Here is a 19,691-nt window from a genome sequence, read left to right as displayed (position 1 = left end):
AGTGAGGGGTCCGAAGATCTTCTGAAGGCACCGTGTGAGTGGTGGGCCCGGGAGCCCCTGCTCAGCATTTGGTGGACGTTCTCCTCGGCGGGTTTTCTTCACCATAGCCATCCTGTTCTTCTTCTTAATTACCAAAGCGTCTCTATCAAAGTAAAGATGGTACAACCGCAGACCCCTAAATGTGTTCTGAAGACCCCCAGGAAGTCCATGGGCTGTTGACGATTCCCTCATCTACTCCACCCTCTTGATGCCCAGTCACACCTGCCATAAAGGTCTATCTACACTGAACATACGGGGGGCTTTTTAAGGGGGCGCAGGTCCAAGATGATGAACTGCACTGCCCCCTGCTGTCATCTGTCTTTGACGTTAACGTAGTTGTGCTGTGAAAAAGTGTTCACCCCCCACCTGACATCTGACATTACCATTCCATCCGTCCATCCATCTATCCATCCATCCATCCATCGATGTTCTACCACTTGTCCAGGTCAGAGTCACAGAGGCAACAGTCTAAGTAAACGTCTCCAGAAAATTCAGGACCATCTTCACATATGGGCACAATGGGCATGGTGGGGGTCTCCAGCAGCATTGGGGTCCACGATGTTACTGATGCTTGTGGATGTTTCGGTTTTGCTATTAAAACTGGGATCCCAGCACACTACTTTGCCCAGCAGCATATGATGCTGGTAGTGGGCAAGGGAAAGGCGCTATATACATACATTTATTATTATTATTATTATTATTATTATTATTATTATTATTATTATTATTATTAAGATGGCCCTGACCCAGATATCTTTTTCCTCCACCACCTCTTCCCAACTCTTTCTGGGGTATACCGAGGTGTTCCCAGGCCAACCAGGAAACAGAGGGGTATATTGTGACACAGTGGTCCGAGTGTAGCCGTAATGTCTTCTTCTGCAGCTCAATTTGGCTTTGCATCAGAAACCAATCCAAAGGGGTGGGTTTGTTGTGGACCACTACAGGTGTCCCCTTAGTGTGTGCCCGTTGACATGATGACAACAGAAAGGACAGCCTAATGGAGCACACTGGCAACCCTTTACTGTGGTGGGACACAAGGTACAGGCCAGCAGCCACCCCACCCGCACTTCAGAGCGGGTCACCCACCTGCAGCTAAGCAGGTTCAGGCCCAGCAAGGACTTGGATGGGAAGCCATCTAGGAAAAAGCTTGGGTTGCTGCTGGAAGAAGACGCTGGAGAAGGCAACTGGGGGTGCTTACCTTATGGTCTGTGTGTGGATCCCAATGCCGCAGTGCAGTGACAGGGACGCTGGGCTGTAAGAGTTGGTGACACCTGTGAGATGAGATGTCAAATCAACGTCCTGACTCCCTGTGGTCATTAAAGATAATGAAGAGCAGGGTGTATCCCGATGTCCGGGCTAAACTGCCCACCATGGCCTGGTCATTCTGCTCCCCCTAATCATCTCCTGTTTCTGATTGGCTAACCGTCTCTCTAATCAATTCACTTCCTAATAGCTACTGTGTGGTGGGCATACTGGCACAAAATGGCTGCCATCACATCATCCATGTGGGCACTGAACATTGGTGATGTATGAAGTGACCCCTCACTCTTATGTGTAGTGATCTGAGCAGTGAGAGCAGCGCTATAGAAACGTAAATGAGGATGATGATGATGACGATGATTATTATTTCATATGCACTTCCATAGTCTTCATAAATCACCGGGTGGGTGGCATCAGCCCTGATATGGTTGACGGGGCTTGCAAACCCCCAATTTTTCGTTTCGCTCTTTGGTCTCCACTTGGGTGCATTTTGTTTTGGTGGTGGTGGTGGGGGTGTTGATTGGCCAGCATTAGTTGGACTTCTCCTGCTCTGCTGAGGACGCTTAATGGAATTCGCAAGGCCATCCGTCGTCTTCATCGATTGGCTCATTGATTTTCCTGCCGGTGACGTGATGCATGTCTGGTGTTATTTTTGTCCTTTGCTTTTTGAATCATTCCAGCTTTGCTCTTTAAGCCAGGCAGCCTTGGCTTGGTGGAGTTCCCCGGATGATAAGATGGAGTCAGGCATGACCAGGTGGGGTCACAGATGTTTTAATGGACCCGTTAGAGATTTGGTGACCAAGCACAGGTTCAAGAAGGTGAATCGCTCCATCCTCTTCTGTCATTTGTCTTGTGTCATCTGTTGACCCTCTGCCTGATATCCCGTCCATCCATTTTCTGCCACTCATTCAGATTCGGCAGTCTTAGTAAACATGGCCAGATGTCCCTTTTCCCCGCTGGGGGGATCCTGAGATGTTCCCATGCCATCTGAGAGACAGAATCAATCCAGCATGTCCAGGGTCTGCCTTGAGGTCTCCACCCGGCCAGATGTGCCCGAAACAGCTCCATGTCCAGATGGCACCCGACTCGAAGGCCCGAGCCTCCTTCTCCTCCTCCTCCTCGATTGGCTCATTTCAATGTGGAGGAGCAGCAGCTCTACTCAGTGCCCCTCACCTTCTCTCTAAGGCTGAGCCCAAACAGCTTGTGAAGGGAGTCCACCTCTGCCACTTGTATCTACAGCTGAGTTCTTCCAGTCACTACACAAAGCTTGTGGCCATAGTTGAGGGGTGGGGGACGTAAATCGACTGGTGAAATCGTTAGGCTTTGCCTTTCGGCCCACCCTGACTGACCAGTTCAATGCCCACATAACTAGTGGACACCGCTGCGAACCGCCTGTTGATCTATCGGTCCCTTCCTCCTTCAGTCGAGAATAAGACCCCAAGATGCTTGAACTCCTTTACCTGTGGCAGCAGCTCCTGCCCAATCTGGAGAGGACACTCCACCCGTTTCCAGCTGAGAAGCATATGACCTCAGACCACGACCTGCAAAAAAACGGAGCTGCTATCCTGAGGTCACCAAACTGGACCTCTTCCACCTCTTCACTGTGGCTAGAAATTCTGTCCATCGAAATTATAAACAGGTGACCAGAGCTGCCCTTTGTCATCTAACAGGACATTTAGCCTGAAGGTTGGAGGCCAGTCATTGTCTGAAATGGGCAAAAGTAAGATAGGCATGGGGGGCAATTACTTTTGCACACCATGTACATGAGAACTAGCTGTTTGCAGAATGGGTGGCAAAGTGTTACTGGCACCGGCTCGTGGATGTGGACACTGCTTGTGTCTCTTGTCTGAGTGGTGTTTGCATGTTCTCCCTGTTTCTCTGTGGGGTTCTTACATGGAACTCATTTTAGGCTAAAATGTCATTATATATGGCAGTGTGCCGAAATGGACTGGCTTCCCACCTGGGGGTGACTTCTCGTTTGTATCAAGGGCTACCAAAGCAGGCTACGGGCAGCTGCCAGCCTGACTAGGATTAAGTAATTCTGAGCTTAACATGCAGCAGTGCTTTGTAATAGTGCTCAGATTGAAAGGCGCTATATAATATAAAGTTGTATGTTTTAAATTAGTGAAGTGCAAGCTTTGCTTTGTGATAGTGCTCACCATGAAAGGCGCTATATAATATTTAGACTCCATGCCCCCCTCCAAGTCCTGTGGACAGCATGTGACAGCAGGTCAAGAGGTTACACAAAAAGATCTGAACACTCTATGAGGCGCTGACTCCTGTCATTGCACGTCTATATAAAGAACGAGACACATGCTAACACAACAGGTGGGCTTGTTGGAGGTCTCTGTAGGTAATCAGGACTAGCCGAGGACCTCTTTATATTTTCCATGCAGCTGATTGTGCAGGTGCCTTCTGCTGGAATTTATGGAATGGCCGCCAGTCTGGTGTCTTACACACAAGTCTTTATCTTTCTTAAGCAGCTCTGCATCAGGACAGGCAGCCAGCCGGCCATCGGTGACAACATCTACCTGGGAACTCCAAACCTTTCCTTACTGATCAGCTTCACTTGATCCGGTGAGATGGCGTTGTGTAAATAAGACTGAGTGACCGTCAGAAGGGGCTTCAGCTATTCCAAGAATGTTGAATGGTGTGTACTCTTGGACCCTCCATGAGCTGCGGGCAGGAGATGAGGGTCACCAGCTAGAGAATGAAGGAAATCTGAGCAGGTAGTGCCTGGCATGAATTCCATCATCATACAGTGGCCCTCATGAGCAAGCGGGGGGGTTTCTTGTTGGAGATTTGTACAAATAGCAAAAAGAGGAAGAGGAGGAGTGGGGGTGGTGTTGGGGGTGCTTGTGACTGCTGTTAGGTGGGGGGCAGGGTCTACCACAGCACAGTTTGGTGACCCCCATTCACATCCTGCACTCGACTGTGTGGAGTCGGCACATTCTCTCTGTGGTGGTCTGACTTCACCCCCTGAGATTAACTGACAACTCTAAACTATCCCAGTGACCGAGACCCTGTGTGTGTGTCAGGAGGGGCTCAAGACCTTAGGGACCCTGAAATGAAAACAGGGATGAAGAAATGGATTGTTATTATTATTTCAATTGTAATGTAACGTCATTATTGTAACCAGTTATTTCACACTTCGTTTATATTGTTTTATTGAGTTTTGTTTTAAAGGAAAATGGGACCCTCAGCAGTAAGGCAACGGCAGGCAGCTCAGACATTAATGTTAGTGCAGCTTGTATGATCTATTCATGATAATTATTATTTGTATTATTATTATTATTGATAATAATAGAAGTTACAAGTTAAGGGTGTGCTTAATAATCCTGGCGTTTGGTTAATGAACTCACAGAATAATAAGGGCCATAAAATCCTCTAATAATATTAATAATAAATATGTTAATAAATAATAATGATAGACTATACCGTGCTAATAATACTATCTCTGTCCATCTATCTATTACACAGCATGTTTTCGTTTATTTTTATTATATAATGCCTTTCATATGATTATTGTAAAGTGAACGTCTGTTATGTTTATCTTTTATTTAGTACATTTATGTAGATCGGTCTATTATATAGTGCCTTTCATATATATTTAGCACATTTCATATCTATTAATACACCTTTTATATGTATCTGCTACAGTATATGGTGCCTTTATATAGGCCTACCTATCGAACTGTTAATCTAAAGGACAGAGTGCTTTACATATCCATCTGTTGCACAGTACCTTTGATTATTATTTATTATAATTACCTTTTATCTAGTGTCTTTATATCGATCGACCTCTTATATAGTACCTTTCATATCTGTCAATATTTAATCTATCTGATCCTGCCAACTATGCTAAAATATCTATCTGTCTGTCTATCGGATCCTGCCAACTACGCTGAAATCTATCTATCTAGTTTCCTCCCACAGTCCAAAGACATGCAGGTTAGGTCCATTGACGATTGTACATTGTGCTTGGCGTCTGGGTGTGTGAGTGTGTCCTGCGGTGGGTTGGCGCACTGCCCAGGGATTTGTTCCTGCCTTGCTCCCTGTGTTGACTGGGATTGGCTCCAGCAGGCCCCCGTGACCATGTGTTAGAAGATAGTGGGTTGGAGAATGACTGACTGACTGACTATCTATCTCTCTTTCAGTTGAAAACCAATCGACCCAAACTGTACACCTGTTCTGTGAGAATAAAGGAAGTTTTATTAAGAGCGGAGTGCTATGACTATAAAACAGAGCAAATCTCCAAACGGGCACATCTTTGTCGTGTCTCACGCATGTGGTGACAGGTTGTCTGATGGTCAGTCGTGTTCGTGAGAATTTCCTCCTGTCCTACTACTGTATCTGTTTATACATTTGATGTTTTTTTTTTTTTTTTCTGAATTTGTAATCCCGCACCGCGACATTCCAGCCGGTAGTGGTCGCCAGTGCTCTGCATTTATGTTGTCGCCGCCTGCGCGCTTTCTCGAGTGTCCCTTGTGAAGGTTGAGCTCTGGGCCAGTCCGGTCAGCAGCGGGCTCAGCCTGCTGGTATTCGCCACTCCGCCGCCTCAGGCTCCAGTTTACCAGTAGCCAGAGATGAAGGTGGAAACATGCTCGTGTAAAAACACGTGGGAGGTTTCAATAAAACTGAAATGGGGGGAAAGGGTGGAGTGTGGGCTCCCCAGAGGCGCTGCTCCCTCAGTGATTTGCGCCATCGCTGCTCGCAGGTGTCGTTTGTCTCTCTGTAGCTGCGATGTTGTGGTACAAGCAGGCAGGCAGGCAGGCGTGAGCAGCAGCAGCAGCGAGTCATTAAGTCAGACTGCACCATTCCTACCTCTCGCTGCTGTCTTCTCGTCTCTCATGTCTTCTTCATCTCCTCCTCTTCCTCCTCCCTCCACTGCTCCCCCTATTTTTTTCTGTGTGTGGCTCCTTCCTCGTTATAGACGTACGATTCAGTCCTGCTGGGTCCCAAAGGCACCCCCTTTCGTGTGTTAACACCCCCCCGTATTATTTGATCTACTTTTTTCTTTATTATTGATGATTCCATCTTAGGAATGTTTGCTTTTTTTTTTGTTTTTTTCTTTTTATTTCTTTCTTTAAGGGCATCTACTTTCCAAATCTCAGGCTTTGCCTTGCACCTCTGCTATCTCCGCAATGCTGAGCAGCTCCGCTCGGCCGTCTGCTTACCTGCCTCAGCGGGCTCAGGCCCCGCCCTCCGCCTCACCGCCCCGCCCTCCTCGACTCCGGCGATGGGATCTCCGGCCAGATCTTTAGTCTTCTGAGTTTGTGCGGGGAGTCGGCGTGCGGCGGCGGGGGCGGCTGCTGCTCCAGTGACAGAAAGAAAAAAAAAACCCTTTGGCTGTGAGCCAGTGAGTGCCCTTGGCCAGAAGTCACCTGGAATCTCGTGGTCCCGTTCCTCAAAATCCGTGAAGGTTTTTGCTCTTCGTCCTTCACTGCTGCAAGACCATGGCTCACGCTGCTTCACACATTAAAAAAGCGAGGGAGCTGGAGGCAGCCCTCGACTTGAAAAACGAGAAGGAGAACGAAAAAGTGCGAGAACGGCGGAGGCGCTCCAGGGAGCGAGCCGAACGTAAACGCAAGGTATGAGAACCCCTCCACCCCACCACCACCCTGCCAGCCGTCGTCTCCCCCACCTTGAAACCCCTCATCTTCTTGACGACCAGCAGCACCGCAGAGAGCACGTCGTCTCCATTCGCCTGCTTTTCATTCCGCTCCCGTCGCGCATCCTCGTGTGCTTCTCATTCTGCATCCGACTAGTTTGCCCCTCCATTCACCTGTTTGCCCAACATTCCGGAGCGAGGTGCAGCCCCCCTGCAGTGGAGTCGCTCGGGGTCCGTGTCATCTTATGGACCCTCCACCGCTCATCTTTGAAGAAGCTCTCCCGGTTTCCTCCGCACTGCATTTCCCGGTAAAGTGGCCCCCCTCGCGCTCTCATTTCTGCTTCGCTGTTTTCCCATCGAGATGCAGCGCACACGTCGGGGATTCGTTCAGGAAGTCCGCAGCCCCCCAGATCCGTAAGGGGGACGACAGTCGCGCCATACGTTGGATTCGACTTCAGTCCGCGCTCAGTGTCCCCCCTGCCTGATGGCGGTGCCCGCCGAGGAGCTGTCCAGCCTTCAGCCGGCTGATCAGAGGGGTGCCGTCGCGCGCCGCTCCCCGACCCCGCTCGATCAAACGGGCGGCGAGGGACTTTGGATTGAAATGGTTGTGTCCCGACCGGGATTTGGAATTCCCACAGGAGTAAGGGAGCAAGGCTGCAGAAGCCGTGTAAGGTGGACCGAAAAGGGGGGTCGTTTCGGTGGCTAAGGCTGGCATGGACTGCACCTTGTCCTCCACCTTTAGAGTGCCCTTCGCGCGCAGTCCTTACTCCGAAAGTGGCATTCTGGAAAGTCGGCTTCTCTGTCCGTGTGGTTATGTAGTGCCAGGTGGTCTCTGGTGCCCGCATTGTCTCATTATTGTTCACTTGAATGTCATCTATGGTCCCTTTCTTTAGTTTGCACTGCAAAGCCAGATGGATAAAAAATCTTCCCTGGTTTCTGAGTTCGACTCAGTGTCGTCTTACCAGCATCATAGACCCCCTGGCAAAGTAGTGCACTGGGCCCCCTGTTTGGATAAAAAATCAAGGACCCCTTTGTGCCCATATGTTAAGATGGCCCTGGACTGGCATCCCTTCTGCGGATGCACACCCAACCATTACTACAGCCTCCATGATCAGGGGTGGTACTACCATTTAGGCCAACTAAGCAGTCACCTTGGGCAGCAAAATCTTGGTGGGTATTTTTAAGCAGACCCAGGCATACAATCACTCTGACTGGCACAACACTAACATCTATTCAAAAGGCCATGGGGGGCATCATACCCTGCTCTTCAATGTAGTATACATATAGCAATGCCTTTAAAACGCTATATATTGCTCTATACGTTAAAGGACACAGCTTCACCTGGGCTATCAGAAATGCTGAGGTAACCCCAACAAGCGGAGAAAAGCCATAGTGTGCCACCTTGTGACATGGCAGGGTACACTCTTAAAATTCTTGGTTCTGTAATGGCACTTTACTGGGTTGTGTGCTTCCTCGTGGCTCCATTGCTTGACAAATGAGTGTATTCATATTTATATAGCGCCTTTCTATCTACTCAAAGCGCTTTATTTGGCCAGTGGGGGAGCCACTTCAGCCACCACCAATGTTCAGAGTCCACCCGGGTGATGTGACGGCAGCCATTCTGGCACCCGTATGCTCACCACAGGTTAGCTGTTAGGTAGTGAAGGGGCGAGTGACATGGGGGTGATTAGGGGGACAGAACTGAGAAGAAGATCATGGTGGCCAATTTAGCCAGGACATCAGGAACTGCCTACTCTTTTCAAAAGATGCCCAGGGAGTCAGGACCTCAATTTCATGTCTCATCTGAGGGGCACAGAGAGATTTTCTGTTTTATCAGGACAGTGTCCCTGTCACATCACTGGAGCTTTGGGATCCACATACAGACCACCAGGTGAGTGCCCCCTGCTGGCCTCCTCTTCTAGCAGCAAGCCAAGCTTTTCTTAGGTGGTCTCCCTTCCAAACAGGGGCTGGGCTGGGCCCAGGTGAGATGGCTGACCCCTTTAATTTCATGAAGGCTTCTCTGCATATGAATAACCCTAACAGAAGAAGAAAGCACCGATGTTTAATCTGCACCAGGATACGTGAAGATGAGGAAGACCTGAACTTAGCCCGTGTTCTCGTATGCAACAAGAAAATCAGAAACCCCCTGGGATTTTACAAATCTGTTATCGTCTTTTCATGGCTGTTTATGGCACCCGTTAGTTACAGATCTAAATAAATCAAAGGTCCTTTCCAGAACTTTCATGTCGATGGACGACTCTTCTGGGAACCTTTATGGCATTGCTCTTCGGCACTTTCATTTCTAAGAGGGTAGCTCATTGTGCTGCGACGCATGAGAACAACTCGTCAGCACCCGCTCTGGACGTCTGTGGCCCGAGGGAGCTGCGCCATCAACTCTGCAACGTTACTTCACACCTCCGCACTTTGGCTGCCCTGACGTCTGCCGAATCGTCGCCCTTTCAGAACCTTTGCCATTCTGGATAAATCTGGTAAGCTGTACAAAGAGCCCTGCACTCCTTTGGCGAGATTGGCACCGTCAGTGGACAACAGAAGTCCTCATGGGTCAGAGAGATGCGTCAGCTTTGATGTTGTGAGCAGACGCCAGCCATTAAGAGGAGTTGGAGTCGACACTTCAGACTGACGCTGTTTGGATTTTAATAGAAAGGAATGAGGCGACACCTTGGATGGTCTCCGGCATCCCTAAGAAATACAGGGAGGGAGGGAAGGAAGGAAGAAAGGATGAGAATGAGAAAGGGAGAATGCTGCCATAACTGAAACTGGAGCGTCTTCAGCTGAGGGCAGCTAACTGCAGATATGTCATCGTCATCATTCAGCTCACAATACTTAAGGTCAAGTAAGAGGGAATCGCGGAAGTGCTTGTGGACAGCCTTCAGTGGGAAGCTGTGATTCTCTCACATTCTCAGTGTCCTCACAGCGGGCAGTCGTGCCACTCTGAGGCACACAGCCCTGGCGCTGAGACATGGAAATGCCTCTGAGGCCGTGACTGTTAGCCAGGGTGGCACGTCTCTGGTTAGGGTCCTACGATGACAGCGCTGTCCCTTTTAGATGTGCAAACAAACATCACATCCACATTCACAGGAAAAGTACAAACATATATAGTGCCTTACATGCCTATTCATCTATCTAATCCTGCCAACTACGTTATCTATCTATCTATCTATCTATCTATCTATCTATCTATCTATCTATCTATCTATCTATCTATCTATCTATCATCTTTAATTTATTTATTTCCTTATTAGTTGTTTTGTTTTGAATATATAATAATATAATATAATATAAATGGTCACTGCAGGCGTGTTTTTGGTGTGGACAGCTTCTGTTAAAGTCCTTCTCCGTGAACTTCCATAACGTCAGACCTGATATCGGTGTGCACTCCTCTACTACAGATAGTGAACGTCTTTCGAAAAGCTGAGCTCTGCTGTCTCGCCGCTTGGTGTTTGCTGAGGTGAAGGTCGCTGTGCCCGTTGGCTTTTGTGTGTTTACTCCTTGGCACAACTGGCCATTTGTTTCGCTCTCTTCATCTACACAGGATTTGTGTTAACTGGCCTGACTGTGAATATCTTGAAGCACTTTGGTCTGCAGGATATCAGACTTGTGTCTTCCCAGGATAAGCTTTTCATTGTCCTCGTTTCCCATATCGACGTTACACCACTAGTGGTGACGCAGGTCTGTTTGGTGCCCTTTATTATTCTGACTTTTATTTCCTTTAAGCATTGGGCTCATTTGGCTGAAACATTTCTTGTCTTTTTCGTGGAGTGGGTAGTGCTGCTGGCTCATGGATTGCGTGTCCGTGGATGAAATCCGACACCCTGTCATTGTCTGTGTGGACTCTCAGTGTTCTCTATGAGTCTGAGTTAGTTTTTCTCCAGTTTTCCAACTGCATCTGCAAAGATATTTAGTGTACTGTATATACAGATATATATCCACCTTAATAATGTCTGTGTGTCTGTCTGTTGTTCATCCAGTGGCTCTGTCTCTGTCATTCCAACAGATGGTGCATCACAAACATTAACACTGCTTTTACAAATCCCATACAAATGACATATAACAGAGACTTAGGTATTGCATGGTGAATTGCCAACATGTAATGCTGGGGTCTACATCGGCCATTTAGAAGGGTATATACTGTATATGTATATATGTGTGTGTGTGTGTGTGTGTATGTGCATGCTGCCCATCTAAGACAGTGTGATGTCTAAGTAACTAACAGGGACCTCAACATTAATGTTTACAATGAAATATAATATATTTTGTAATGTACAGCATGTACTAATAAAATGCATTGGATTTGTCATTTCAACAGATGGTGCTTCAAACATTTGTAGTAATAAAATGGATTATTACAAATGTTTCTGATGCACCATCTGTTAGAATGACACATGTGATACAGATGTCTCTGTTATATGCTGTTTGGTATTTAATTTGTAAAAGCAGTGTTAAAGTTTGTGGCATGACAGAGACATAGCAACCAGACACACACACACACACACACACACTTATTCTCTTATTAAAGTGGCTATCTAGACAGTATATATATAGAGAGGCTATCTAGACAGTATATATATATATATATATATATATGGCTATCTAGACAGTATATATATAGAGAGGCTATCTAGACAGTATATATATATATATATATATATATATATATATATATATAAAATGTATAGTGTGTGTGTGTGTGTCTCTATAAAGAGAGAGGTTGGGAGTCTGCCCAGCCCATTGCCACACAATGAACCATCTCAGGGTCCCAAATGAGGACCTGAAGTGTGTATAGATATACAGTATATATAGGAGAATTGCCACTGACAGTACATTGGGGGTCCCATTCGGAGAATCGTCCCCGACAGTCACAGCGGCACATCATCACTTGCTCACACTGCCCACAGCAATCCATCACTTGGCACTTCACAAACCGCATGTGACCCCCCACCCCATCAATTACAGTGGTGGGTCACGACCCTGCATGACCCCTAAAGGCGGCGGCAGGAAACGATTCCACACAACAACCATTTCCTGTTCCTTAAAAAACCCTCCACATGAAGGTTCTAGAAAGATCCTTAACGTATTGAGATCATGAAGCAGATTTCTAAACTAGCAGGGGGTCTGCTGATTTTTAAAGGCCCCTCGCTGTGCACAACTCCACAGGCCAAGTTCACGTTCTCTTGATCTGTTGTATGCTGTTAGTGAGCCCACCACATATTAGGACCGTTCACAAAGCTCCAAGGACCAACTTCATCTGTAAAAGACCCTCCATGGAATGAAGCGATGGTCCTCAGAAGAACCCTCCCCCAACCATTTCAGAGCCGCCATCTTGAGAGGGTTCTGAGGAGCTCTTTGGCCCCAGCCTCGCCGTCAATGCAGCTGGTACGGCGCCAGCCTCACTAAGCCAGGGCTGAATGTGTGATTGTGAAGAATAATATTAATAATAATAATAATAATAAATGAAGTCGTGTCTGCCCAGGCCTCGGACTTTCTTTGTGCTCACATTCTAGGACTCCGTTGTGCTGTACTTGTGACCATACTGGACATTGGCATTGCATGGCATGTCATTCTCCCACCCAGAGCATATCCTAGCAACATTGGGCACAAGTCAGAAAACATTTAATAAATGAGGTGCCCACTCCCAGCAACACACACACACACACACACTTGGGACACAGGATGAAGATCGCAAATAGAATTGGGAAGACCAGAAAGCTGGACCTTTTGTTATTCATTGTGCCACCATGTTGCCCATTAGTTGATCAAGCTGGTCCCTCGATCACAAGTTTGTCCCATCTGCGAGTGAAATGCCGCCTGTTGCTTTCTCCATTTTTATGCTTTGCATTGGTAGGTACGGTGATGTGGGTAACTGCACATTTTACTCACAATGGGCACAGGCTGACTGTGTCTTCCTTTTATCACGTTGTGCCACGCTGACGGGTCCAGTATGACTCAACTCGCCCATTTATCTTTTTATCAGCCTCTGTGTGAAGGAGCACCCAGAAGGCGCCCATGCAGGTGCCATGGCCAGGATGCCACCCTCATGGTTTACACAGATGTGGCATTCTAGTGGCACTGACATTCATTCACAGTGTTTGTGTTTGTGGAAAGAAAACTCAAATGGCCCACCTCTTGGCAGTGCCGGAACGTCACTAAATTATTTGCAGCCTCTAAAAATCAATGCCAAGGGTGGCCTGTCTGGCCAGCAGCAGATCAGCTTTCTGGATGTTTAAGCAGCACACTGCTGTCGGGCATCGAGCGCAGGGGAAGCCTTTCTGGACGGTTTTATATTCCCTTGTTCTTGAGTACCCCGAGGGACGACGGGCGCACACGTGGGAAACCACAGCCAGTTTTGTTTTTAGCTGACATTAAACACGCGGCTGGTGTGGCGCTGCATTGATCACAGCATTCACTCCTGATCAGGCGACTCCGTTTATCTTGAAAAGTGGAGTGCAGTGGCAGCATTTCACACAGCGGCCGAGCGCATCCACAGGGGACACGTCAAGTCCCAGCAGATTTATTCTTCAAGGAGATCTGTCAGACAGACACTTCGGTTTGCGTTGAGAGATCACAAATAGGGCAGGCAGTCCAAAGTTTAGACATTTCAAAACCTCCCATTGAAAAGCACTGGCGGACTGTGAGCTCAATCACCATAATCAAAGGAAAAGTGTCTGTGTGTCCTTCTGGTTCCTATGTGTTTGTCGTTCCAACAGATGGCACATCACAAACATGTCTAGTAATAAAATGCATTGCATTTGACCTTCCAACAGATTTTGCATCTCAAAAATTAACTTCACCTTTACAAATCCTGTAGCAAATGGGAAATAACAGAGACATATGCATTGCATTTGTCATTCCAACAGATGGCACATCACAAACATTTCTAGTAATGCATTTTATTACAATAAATGTTTTTGATGCACCATCTGTTGAGAATGAAAAATGCAGGACATTTGATTACTAACTGTAATGCGCCATCTGTTGAAATGACAAAGCAATGCATTTTATTACTACACATGTTTGTGATGCGCCATCTGTTGGAATGACAAATGGAGGATATTTTATTATTAACTGTTTGTAATGAATCATCTATTGGAATGACAAAGCAATGCATTTTATTCCTACATGCATTGCAAGATTCATTGCAATAGATGATGTTCATGCCAGGGTCTTTGTTGACTACTTAGATTCCAGCCCATCTTAGGTGGGTCGCACAGCTAGTCTGTCTAAAATCGGCGAAAAATTCTGTGTGACATCAACTATGAAATCATGGCCGGGACTTACTCAGTGTTGTTGTCAGCAGTGGACGTTGATGGGCACCTTCTTTGTGCTTAACACTCGTCCAACCATTTCTGAACTCCTCAGTCCATTTGTATTCACTGTATTTGGTGTAGAAAGCCTACTGTGGGTTTCGGCCCCGGTGCACCTTCAGCCTATAAAAAGCACATCACTGCTTGCTGCTGTTCTTTGGTACAAACAGGTGAGCGGAGTGGCCAGGTTTACTCCTAGAAAGCACCAAGAGAAACAGAGTGATGGAGGTCAAGACTTGGGCACTGTGACCACCGACAGACGGCGTGTCCACACGAGTGCGGGCAAAGCTGGGCGGCCAACACAAACAACGTAATCACAACTGTGTGGATAATCGGTGACCTGCCCTCATAGCTTTGAAAGTTGCAATATAAAGATTATAGATATGAAAGGCACTATATAATGGACAGAAGGATGACTATTTAATAAATGTGTTATAGTTATGAAATGATAGATACAAGAGACACTCACTATATAATAAAAAGACAAATATATGGATGGGGATGTTACTATATAATAGAAAAATGACCCTTAAATTGAGATAGGTAATGAAAGGCACTATATAATAGATAAACAGAAAGGCACTATATAAAGATGGATAGATAGCAAAGGCGCTATATGATAGATGTATAGATATAGGCGCTATGTAATAGATGGACCATTTAATAGATGCTGTAGTGGTTATGAGAGGTGCTTTTTAAAAGACAGACGCCACAGGAGGACAGCGCAGACGTCAATATACAATACTGTTATTTTTTATGTAATATTTTATTGTATTCCTTTATATGTTTTATTCTATTGTTTTATGTTGTACTTTAGTCAGTATCTTTGTATTTTACGCTTTTACTGTGGTATGCATCTGGATTTCCCTTGGAGATTCATAAAGTGTATGTAATGGAATGAATGGCACGATATAACTGAGAGACGGACGGACAGACAGACAGACAGACAGGCGGATAAACAGACAAGCAGACCGACCTCTATTTCATACGCAGTTCTGAGCGGCACATCAGGTGGGATGCTGGGTTGCTGAATTTGAGGCTCACTGGTTGGATTTATGGGGTTTACTGGTCAAGTCCTTACTGGTGACAGCGAGTTCTGCTCAGACATCTTTTATTTGGGGATGCGAGGTTTCGTCTCTGCTAGGATTTGCCTTTTTTTTTTTTTTATTGTCCTTCACACACTTCAAATTGACGTTGAAATTGCTTCTGTTTTTATTTTTCCGGGGGTGCCCTGCGTATCCCTAATTTTTTGCAGTACCCCTTTAACCCTTTTGTATTCACAAATGCCTTAGCTGAAGATAAAATGAACGCTACTACCCAGAGGCTGCTCTTTGCAGAAAATATGTCAATTAGAGAGATGTGAAAGGCACTATATGAGCGACGGAGAGTTGTTGATCTGATAATTTCTATATTTGTGGTCCTTTTCTGGACTTGTGGGTGTCGTATGTTGGACTCGTGTTCTTTCTCGCATTCTTCTGTTGCTCAGATTGGCTCCAGATTTCCGTATTCAGTAACATCACCATTGTGGTTTACAAAATGGAGACCCCCAGTAGACCTCCAGGTGACTCGGCTCAGGATTTCCTTGTAAAGCCCTAAAGTGTTTAATGGGGAATCGGATGAACAGTTTGGATTAGGTGGGTGTGTTGGTAGAGACCACTGGACTCTGCTCTGCCTTTATGGCTCTGGTGACAGTTGAGTTTCTGGACCCCAGTTAAGGCAGCACTGATGGGCGGGTCAGCCTGGGGTCTCCGTTCCTACAAACACGTCAGTCTAGTCGTCCCAGACACACTAGTGATCCTGTAGGGCCATCAAAACAGCGAATCCCCTGAACGGGATTAAGTGGACTTGATGACGGGGGGACGGAAGATTCTTTACGGTGACTAACGTATGTGTAAGTCCAGGCTGCCCGACTCGGTCCTCTTAATAGCATCTGTAAGCGTAGAGTTCAAGAGAATCATCGACAGAAACAACGTGGATGCCGCTCCGGGTTTAGCTGTTTGTTCTGTTGCCTGGAAACGGCGCTGCGTTTGGGTGCCTCTCTCTGCCATCGATGCAAACGCAACACTTTGCTCAAGAGAATCCTTGTGATTGTGTCAGTTTAAATGGGTCCTGTGCCTCCACAGCTTGTGAAATGAGTGTGCCACCAAGTCACCACTGGCCGGGGTGACAAAGATACAAAGTTGAACAAAAGGCAATTGAACAAACGGGAAAAAGCCTCATGAAACGCAAGTCTGTGTGGGCAGGTCTGAGTGCTGCTGGCTGAGCAGTTGGCACCCACTATGCCACCACACTGCTGGCACTGCTGTCCAGTCACCATCTGCACGTGATGTCCTCCATCATGGGCAAGATGGCATTGATTGACCATTGCTTCCCATTGTTAGGTGCTACTGTATATAATTCCTTTCATATCTATCTATTATATAGTGCCTTTTACTCTATCTATCTATCTATCTATCTATCTATCTATCTATCTATCTATCTATTATATAGTGCCTTTCTATCTATCTATCTATCTATCTATCTATCTATCTATCTATATAGTGCCTTTCACTCTATCTATCTAATTATATAGTGCCTTTCACTCTATCTATCTATCTATCTATCTATCTATCTATCTATCTATCTATCTATCTATCTATCTATCTATCTATCTATCTATCTATCTATCTATCTTATATAGTGCCTTTCATATCTATCTATCTATCTATCTATCTATCTATCTATCTATCTATCTATCTAATCCTGCCTACTATACTAAGATTAAATTATATATATATTATTATATAGTGCCTTTCACTCTCCATGCCTCAAAAAGCACTACACTGGCCTTACTGTAGACTGAAGAGTCCCATGGCATGAAAGTCCCAAAAAGCAATTTGAAAACATGTAACAGGGGCAAACACAGAAATTTATAAAAATAAAAGGTCAAAATCCAAAAATATCCAAAATAGGCAAAATCAGCACAGCTCTGGAGCAGATTCAAATGTACCGCCAGGAATTGTGGGATTCCCTGTAGACTTATAGGGTGGAGGGCAGTTCCTGGTGGTGATTGGCAGGTGGCTCCGCCTCTTGGGGGGACCACCCACAAAACACATGGAACATAACACTGGCAGTTCATAAAGATCAAAAACAAAGAATAATACGCATAATCAATGAAAGCAACTCCATCCATCCATCCATTTTCCAACCTGCTGAATCCGGACACAGAGCTCTAACATAATTAAATGGCACAAAATGATAAAAGCCATGACATGAGTGTCTGCATCCCAGCCAGTGGAGGAGCCCCGACAGAAACACAACACAACTACTGACGAGTCGTCGATCTGAAGACCTGAACGCCCTGATGGACTCGCTGGACTCGTCCTGCCTGTGACCTCGAGGAGCTGCACAGATGGTGGTCTGCATTGTCGCCCAAAGTGCTGTTTGCCAGATTCCAAGATGGACCCTTGCAGACTCCTGCTAAAGCCTAAGTGCTCTTCATGCTTGGGGGCAGCATCTTCGTTTTCCTGCACTTTCCTTTTATTTGTATCATCTCAGATATGAAAACAGAACACGACGTCAGAGGCGGGGCGCCATCAGCGGTCGTATCTCACGTCCCTCCTTAGAGCCAGAGCTTCATGAGGTGTCAGAAACTGCACTGGAAGGGAAGCCAGCGTTCATGTTAAAGTGACAAGACATTTTTTTCCAGTACTCAATTGGGTGGCTTCTTGTTTTCTTGGGAGTCGAGTTCTGAGCAAGGGGGTCAAGTCAATGGGTGGCAGTTCAAGCAGCTACCAGCAGGGCGTGGAGAGCCAGTGGGCGGAGACAGGGCGTGGCTTACTGCTCCAGGTTGTGTAAGGGAGGGGCTTTGTCAGACTTGTGTGCTTTGCACCTCCAAGTTCGTGATGTTTGGGTGTTTTAGAATTCGACCCCCGTCCCCTTCTCCCTGACGTCAGCCTAAGTGGTCTTTCAGGTGTGGTGTATTGAAAGGCTTCCATTTGTGTGCCCATTTGCTCTTGTTGGTCGTTCAGCTCAAATCTTTTTTGGTCTTTGAAGTTCTTTGTTGATTTCCTGGTTTTGGATTCTCTGCTCTTGAATGTTTTTTTTTTTGCCTGTGGATTGTTGGTTCGTTTTTGGTTCTATGTGACTGAATCTCTTTTTGAGACAGTTTTTATACTTGGCCTTTTTTCTCTTTGCTAATAATTGTTGGGCCAGGGGTTTACGGTTCCCCTCTCCCATTGTAGTATTTGATCAGCTTTGTCTTCTTTTGAGTGTATTGTGCTTGTGAAGGCCTACGTGTGTTTGTTTTCAGGCCATTATTTTATTTCTCTGAGCTCAGACGTCACAACAAAATGACACCAGTGACACAGCCGAGGACATGAATGGTGTGTCACAAATAGGGGCAAACAAAAGAGCAGAAATCGCCAAGTAGACACGGCAAACAAAGAACCCTTCAAATTCTGTCTTCAGCGCTCACAACACTCTGGAGGTCTGGCAGTTGACACACTTATGACTGGGCGACTTACATTTCAGTCTGACATTTGTGAAATTCGGCCCACCGCTTTGTCTTCCTGCCTCCTACCTTCTCCTGCAAGGGTGCGCGTCTCCAACATTTCGCTGTTCGATGCCCTCGGAAAGTCCGCAGAAATCCCGGAGATTTGGATGGCCTTCATCTCGCTCTGGCCCGGCATCTTCTCAATTGTCATTTATCTAAATGTACTCGGGGTTTGTCATCAAGCAGCCACCGATGTTGTGACCTTGAGAGTTCACAAGAGCCAAATTCTCAATGAAATAAGTGGAGGGGGAAATATCATCCAAAACCCGGCAAGTTACAAAACGGCAGCCTGATGCCCTTATAAAGAAAAGGAATTGATTTTTCAAAAACTCGGTTGAGCAAAAATAAGCTCTGAGGAGGAGCACAAAGGCACACGGGGGACGTGCATTGAAGAAAATGAACTCCAACAGCAGGAGCGCATTCGTCAGATGAATCCAGGAAATCAGGAACAGCAGAATCGCAATAAAAACTACAAAAAAAAAACTCCCCTCCATGAGCACATTTGGAATGACCCGGGCTGAGGGGGCAGATAGGACCACCCAGAAAACACATGGCATGCTCTAAAAGACCCTAAACATAAACAGACTAATTATTCATTAAACAGGAGAGACATAAAAACAGCATCTGAACCCCAGCCAAGGGATGAAATGCAACAACTAGGAGTCCCAAAAACACTTCCAAACATGTCCACTAGAGGGAGATCTCCTCATCAAACCCCAGTTAGTAATAATAATAATAATAATAATAATAATACTTTACATTTATAGAGCTTTTCTTACTACTTAAAGCACTTTACATAGTGTCTGGGGGGTGGGCTACTTCAGCCACCACTTATGTACAACATCCACCTGAATGATGCGACGGCGGCCATTTTGTGCACACATGAGCTGTTAGATGGTGAAGGGGTGAGAGAGAGAACCAATCA

At 46.2% G+C, this 19,691-nt stretch overlaps 1 protein-coding gene across 22 annotated transcripts in view; it reads left to right on the top strand.

Moving 5' to 3' along the window:
- The first annotated feature begins 6,596 nt into the window (after positions 1–6,596).
- Positions 6,597–19,691, top strand: part of LOC120533089 (ankyrin-2-like) — a 299,192-nt gene continuing 286,097 nt past the window's right edge. For 10 of the 22 annotated variants that reach the window (XM_039759780.1, XM_039759777.1, XM_039759775.1 and 7 more), the window contains exon 1: positions 6,600–6,890. In XM_039759780.1, coding sequence (XP_039615714.1) covers positions 6,756–6,890 — 135 coding nt within the window. In that variant the 5' untranslated portion in view covers positions 6,600–6,755. Of the gene's footprint in view, positions 6,891–19,691 lie in introns of all 22 variants that reach the window. The other 12 variants (XM_039759764.1, XM_039759759.1, XM_039759765.1 and 9 more) reach the window with 4 other exon arrangements.

The sequence above is a fragment of the Polypterus senegalus genome, chromosome 7 (genome assembly GCF_016835505.1).
Source record: "Polypterus senegalus isolate Bchr_013 chromosome 7, ASM1683550v1, whole genome shotgun sequence".
NCBI classification, from domain to species: domain Eukaryota; kingdom Metazoa; phylum Chordata; class Cladistia; order Polypteriformes; family Polypteridae; genus Polypterus; species Polypterus senegalus.
This window is presented reverse-complemented; position numbering and strand designations above follow the sequence as displayed.